This window comes from Porcisia hertigi, chromosome 14, assembly GCF_017918235.1.
Source record: "Porcisia hertigi strain C119 chromosome 14, whole genome shotgun sequence".
Classification (NCBI taxonomy): Eukaryota; Euglenozoa; class Kinetoplastea; order Trypanosomatida; family Trypanosomatidae; genus Porcisia; species Porcisia hertigi.
In genome coordinates this window covers 458,647-465,251 of record NC_090573.1, presented here as the reverse complement: position 1 = coordinate 465,251, position 6,605 = coordinate 458,647, and the positions used below count along the sequence as shown (strand labels likewise).

Here is a 6,605-nt window from a genome sequence, read left to right as displayed (position 1 = left end):
ATCCAAGCAGATGCCCCGGGGCATCACGGGGGGAAGAAAGGGGAGGAGGGGAGAAGGAAAGTGGGTATGATGGGAAGCACGATTACGCGTAAAAGTAAGGAGGGGCACCGGCCAGGAGAGCGAGAGCGAGAAACATATGCGAGAAAGATGTCCCGGCGGTGCGCGATGGTGAACGAAGGAAGAGGTTGCGAAGTGTAAGTGAGAACGGATGCTTGTGTGCAAATACAGCCCAGACTTCACCGCTGGACCCAAGTATCTGTCGTCAAAGGTGGCTTTAAGTGGGAGGATATTTATGGGTGGCCGTCACAGAAACGATCGGCGATGCTGGAGCGCAAAGGACCTCCACGTCAACAAAAAAAAACAGCCTTGACGTGGGGCCGCCCCCCTCGCCAAAAGCACCGAGGGAATCGGCCCGTAGTGTAAAGCGAGACCTCAAGCGGAGAGGGCGCGCCCCTGCCACACCTCCTCACAACCTCGCTTGAAAACCCACACTGCACGTCGCACCTCCTTCTTCGGCCCCTCAGCACCCCCAAAGGATGCGCGCGAATCCTTCAAACCACGTGTTTGAAGCTTCGATATTGAAGATATGATGCAGTTAATCGGTCAATGATGTGAACCATTAGGCTCCGACTGTGATGCCCACGACAACCCTCAACTTTTTTTTTTGCTTGGCGACCGCCAGTCGGTTTTGCGGGGCTGCATCCATCCATCTCGTCATTCACCTGACAGAGAGAAGAGCCATATCCGTTAGAGCGCAAAGAAGTGCTGCTTCGGAAAAAAAATCTCACTCCCCTGAACAGACACACACACACACACAGACGCGCGCGCACACACCAAACGGGGACATCTCCGTGGCGACAGCACTGCCCTTCCTCTTGATACTCGCTCACGCAAGCTCCTTCCACATCATACCGCACGCACCGATGAACCGCATCGTGCGCACGACACGGTGATCGCAGTCGCGAAAAATAATGGCAGCAGTGGCGAAGAGAAAATGATCCTCGAACTGAACCTCGACTGTCGGTGGCACAACAACCGCAGATGCCGCACCTGCCCTTGGACGAGGGGCAACTGCACTGGGAGAAGAGATCGCGGCTGCGTCACTCCTTACTGAAGTTGGCAACGCTGCGCCATCGTCGTCTGCCAGCTTTCGATTACCAGCAGCAGCGAGAGCGGAGGCATACCTCCGGCTCTCCTCAGCAATGGTGTTGAGCTGCTCGCTGAGAAGGTGCATGGGTGGATGCTCGCGTAGCGCGCTCAGCTCCTCCAACTGATCCGATTGGCTACGGATCGTCTCCACGACGGTGTCGTCAGAGAAATACACACGATCGCGCGCGAACAAGAGCCGCTTTCGGGCGACACGCTCTTCATCTTCACTGCCCTTTTTGTAGTTGAAACGCTGCGCCGCCCACTCGCGGTCGCGTTCGCTGCGGAATGCAGCGGCGATCGCATTTGGTGGCGATAAGGTTTCTCTCCCCACGACCTCCCCGTTTGTCGGGGAAGACGCACTCGCAGCCGTCGGTGCTGTTGTTGTAGCGGGTGCTACCGTCGAAGCGGACTCTTTCGGAATGCCCAACGCAACAGGTGGGAACCACGCGTTGAAGGCTGTATCCAGGTGCCGCCTCTCTGCAGCGTAGCGCAGGAAGTGACCCTCGGTTGGTCGAAGGAGGAACAGACCGTAAATGGAGAAGGCAGGCACGACAAGACGCCGCAGCCACCGAAATAGCAGCTCTCTGCGTCGGATCTCCGCCGCTCTAGTCCCAATAATATCAATACCGCTTGATGACTCGATTACCTTGCAGGCGATACCCCTAACGTTGCCGATCGAGCCAATGCACTGCCGCCACCCCACGCGAGTGCAGTAGCGAGGAAGCAGAGCGCTGCCACTCAACCGGCGCATCAGTCCCCTACAGCCCACGGTGTGTCCGAGGACTCGAAGACAAGAAGATTCCGATTGCAGTACTGTGTGTGTGTGTGTGTGTGTGTATGTGCGTGTGTCTGCGTGCGTGGAGTACTCCCTCGCCTGTGGGATGCGTACGATCGTGTTCCAATGGCGCTGCTCGAGTGTTCACGTGTCCGGCTCCCCACCACCGCCACCCTCAGTCTTGTGAGATTAACCGATTGTGCGTAGCGATTGGGCTTGCTGTAATGTAAAAAAAAAAGTTGAAAGGGGGAAAACGGGTGAGGACATGCGATGCAAGTGCCACACGCATCGCAGCAAGGTCTTGAGGCTACAGTAAGGGTGCGAGCAGTGTCCAATAGGGGGGGGGGTAGACGATGTGTGCGGAGAAACCACATGTCCATCCACTAGGAATCTCGGTAGTCACTCCCTTCACCTACCGAAAGGGCGACTTGGCACGCAGCAGCATGTGCCCTTGCAATTCAAGGTGAGTGAAATTTATGTACACACACTGCACAACAGCGATCAACTCTACAATTAGTCCTCGGCTCTGCTGTTTAACAGACACAAGGTAGCGGGCGAGGAGACGGGCGCAAAAAAAAAAAAACGTAGCGCCCCTGCCCCTGCCCCGAGACAACCACGTGTGTAACCGTGCGGATGCGTGCGCGTGGCAAAAGGCGACGTTTGGACATAACGTAGGCGGGACAACTGCGACAGCGTTCATCTTCTCGTTTGCCGTCATTCGTATCCCTCGCTTCGTGAGTGTGTGTGTGTGTGTGTGGCCTCCCTTTGTTTTTCTTTTCTAAGGGAAATGAAACACGTTGGTGTGCGGGCGTGCACGTACACTCAACGCGCGTCACATATAGGCAGGAGTTCTGCTGTTGAAAAAAAAATACAAACGCAGATGTAGGCGCCGAGCAACTTTGCAATGGGGGCCAGGGGGAGGGGAGAGAGGGGAAGGAGGGGAGGGGAGGGGGAGAGACGAAAAGGGAGGAAGAATGGAAAGACAACACACGTACACACGTACACACGTGCACACACACACACACAGAGAGAGAGAAGAGGGGGACCAAAAAAAATGTAATGAGTTAGAAATTAAAAAAAGGCCAAGTGACGTTGAACCGATACAAACATTCCGGAGTGGACAATGAACGAACCCGAAATTGAAAAAAAAAAGACATAAACACAAACGAGTACAGACCGAATAAAACAAAGGTTGAGAAAACCGAGCGTACACACATCAGCAAGCACAGACACCGACTCAAGCATACAAGCATATATACACGTACATATACATATACATATGTACATACATATACATGCATATATATATATATATATGTGTGTGTGTGTGTGAACAAAAAATAGAGACACGGTACAAACATACGCTATGCATATATGAAGGTCCATCTACCGAGACACACACACACACGCACTCCGACTCTTCGTTCAGGCAGGAGGCATCACACAAAACACAAAGGAAAACAACAACATGTAAAATATGATCAAAAACCAAAGGAAAGGAGGCAAACAACGATCGCCATCGAGGCGCTTTGGCCTCGGCATGGACTCACCCGAAAGAGAAAAACTCTCTCCCCCTCTCTTGGCCAAGTCCATTAGCGCGGTATTACTTTTTTTTACGTTTAGAATGATAAACATATATATAATATATGTTTATCTATTTTTGGGAGGGGGGGGGTTGTCGTTTAATAAAAATGTATACATACACATAAAGAGAGAGAGAGAGCTGCTGCTGCTTGCACATGCACGCAAAACTCATCACACCATCACCTTTCGAGCAGTCATGATCGAAGTAGCGATCGCGGCTGCTTGTAGACCACAAAGCGGGTAGCGGAAGTCGAGGGCAAAACGGTCGTCGCTCTGCTTGCCGAAGAGCATGACCACCTTCCCTGGATCACAAGCAGCGACGAGCTGGAAATTCTTCTCGCTCGCCTTCGTAGCGCGTTGGTGAAAATCGAGCTTGTACCCACGAAGGACACCATCCCACTGAGGTGCCTTGCTCTTCAGCACGATAATGTTTGGGCTATTGGGATTGCTTTCGTACTCTCGAGCCAGTAGGCTGTGCACATGTGACTTCTTGTGACCGCCAGCCGTTTCGCTGCTGCCCGTCGCCCCCGGCGCGCCACTCACGTCGAGTGAATCGCCCACAGCCGGGAAAATCGGGGCGGCCTTGGACATGATCGAGCACGCCTCACCAACATCATCAAAGAAAGATTCTTCCAGCGCTTCATCGATTCCTGCGCGACTTCCGCCGTCGATGGACGTGCCGCCGCGGCCGTCACGCAGGAACCTCACCTCCCCACCCTCCAGTGGCTTGATGTAGCCAGACTCCGGGTCAATGGCCGGCAGCACCACCGTCAACGACGACACGCTTTTGTCGGCAAAATTGTTTAGCAGAACCGCCAGAATCTCCTTTCGGGTAGACTTACTGCCCTCGCTAAACATCACCATCTCCATCCCATCTCCACGTCGTGAGAGCCTGCCGACAAAACTGCGCGCGTCACCATCAAGCTGATGCGCATTGATTGTGAACACAATGTTGGAGCCGCCCTTCGCGACGGAGTAGAACTGCCCGCCAACTCCGTTGGACGTATCCTCGACCATTGCATGCGACCTAAAGTTGCGCGGGACGGCGGCTAGAACAAATTCGTTTGTATGTTCAAGGAAAAACTGGAAGGACTTGTGGCTGCCGGGAAGGAGTGACGTAATGCCGAGCTCCTTCAGCGGGCGACGCTCCAAGTAGCACTGTAGCAAATGGCGACGGGGGCGATAATAAATGCGCTCACGCGGGTCCATTGGCAGCACCGACTGCGACATGCTGTACATGGAAACGGAGTCGCTGCCCTCCTTTCTAGTAGGCATGATGATACCACCTAAGCGCCTGCCAACTCGTGGCGCACCGCCTACCCCTCGGGCTCTCACAGAAGTGAACGCCTTCGATGGGAAAGACGCGAGTGTGGTGCTGTTGCCGAAGACGGCGTGCACGGACTCTTCTGTCAACCCCACTGGGCTCACCGAGCCTTGATTGTCGCCCTGGTCACTACGCATGGACAAGTCAAATGTCCCGTCCCCCTTCGAGTCATCCTGGCACCGCTGATAGTGGCATAGTGATGGTTCCCCTCCCAGGGTGCTGCTCATGCTGGCCGACTCGTCGATCCGCGAAGAGGGGTTAGGATGGGAACGTGGAGGCGGCGGTTGCGAGCCCCCCGACGAAGCGCGTGGGCCGTAGCTAGTAGAAAACATCAGAAATGTAGTCGATCAACCCGAGCCCTCTTCTCCTTTTTCGTGTGTGTGTGTATGTGTGTTTTATGACGTTGCACGGCGAGTGTAAGTGTGCGACACACGCGCGGAGAACGACCACACAAGGGATGAACGGCTGAAGAGTGGGGAGAGGGGGGGGGGAGGAGGAGGAGGAGGGGGAGGGGAAAGAGATGGAGATGTAAAGTAAAAAAAAAGTTTCGCTAACACAAGTAGGAACACGTGTGTGTTTTGAAAGAGGGAGAGTGAGGCAAGAGCAAGTGAGGGTGTTTAAGGGGAAAAGAATGGTGGGGGAAAAAGGGGGGGGGGGTTGAGAAAACACAACAGGCGGCATGAGGGGGGAGGGAGAGAGAGGTTAAGGAGGGTGAAGGGATGGACAGACAAGAAGATATGTGAAACGCCATGTTGTGCTCCAACTTTCCCTCTTACCCCAAAAAGCCCCTCTTTCTCACATCTTGAAAGAGTGGGCGAGGCGGAGGTGCACAGGCGACCCAAGGCATGCAGCACCAAAGGCAGTGGTAAATAAATAAAAAAGATATCCGGCTGGCCATGACGGGTGAGGAACACCTTTAGATAAAACTACGTCGGAATGCAGAGGGAGAAGCTGTGCCACAGAACAGCAGCCACATGACCCCCCCCCGTTGACATCATTGTCTATTTTGCTCTCTCTTACAACTGCCAATAAAAAACAAATATTTTTCACCTCGCCACATCACTGAGCGCCACATACACGGCGAATCCACTAAAACGAGACGTTATATCCATCCTCCAGCCCTTCTCGCCATTGTTGGTGTGCGCGTGCCAGTGACTGGGTGCACGAAAACTTATTACGCATGTATCGGCGCGACGGTATGCAGGCGACTGTGTGATGCATCTTGATTTTCGCTCGAGGTAGAGACCTTTCGCAACCGTTAATCAAGGCAGAGTGTGTGTGGGTGGGGGGGGGGGTGAAGGAGTGCGTGTCATGGAAGCCCCTTGCGTCGTGTGGGGGGTTTGGGGAAGAAGTTTCCCTGGAATCCTATCATTTGATGCATGCGTGGCACAGCAGCTGCACCCCCAGGGGGCGAGGGTAGCAGGTAACCCCCACCCCCAAAGTCGTCTGAGATGCTCGTCACCGCCCTTGTTGCGATGTCGGTATCACACAATTGTAAAGAAAGCCAAGGGGAGTGGGGGGAGGGGGCGTTGGCATGAAGCGCATCGACGTCGGCGTGGAAAAGCAGCAGCAGAGAGGCTTGCCATCACAGAGGCAGAGAATGAAGTACAGGGAGGGAAGGAGGTAAAGCACCATGCACAGACAGGGACAAAAGAAACAGAGGAACACCTGCACATGTGCATCCACAAGAAGCATTTCCCAAAACACTCGCACATGCGCACACACACACACGATGAGGAGGAGATGAATAGAGAGGTGGTCTTCACGTTTACT

At 54.0% G+C, this 6,605-nt stretch overlaps 2 protein-coding genes across 2 annotated transcripts; both read right to left on the bottom strand.

Annotated features, from left to right (window-relative positions):
- Positions 1 to 886: 886 nt before the first annotated feature.
- On the bottom strand, positions 887 to 1,900 carry JKF63_06762 (uncharacterized protein; the record flags this gene model as incomplete). The annotated part of the gene is made up of 1 exon (XM_067902711.1): positions 887 to 1,900. The coding sequence occupies one exon, from the start codon at positions 1,898 to 1,900 to the stop codon at positions 887 to 889; it is 1,014 nt and encodes a 337-aa protein (XP_067758604.1).
- A 1,779-nt stretch (positions 1,901 to 3,679) lies between these two features.
- Positions 3,680 to 4,783, bottom strand: JKF63_06761 (uncharacterized protein; the record flags this gene model as incomplete). Its single annotated transcript, XM_067902710.1, has 1 exon — positions 3,680 to 4,783. The coding sequence occupies one exon, from the start codon at positions 4,781 to 4,783 to the stop codon at positions 3,680 to 3,682; it is 1,104 nt and encodes a 367-aa protein (XP_067758603.1).
- Between the last annotated feature and the right edge of the window lie 1,822 nt (positions 4,784 to 6,605).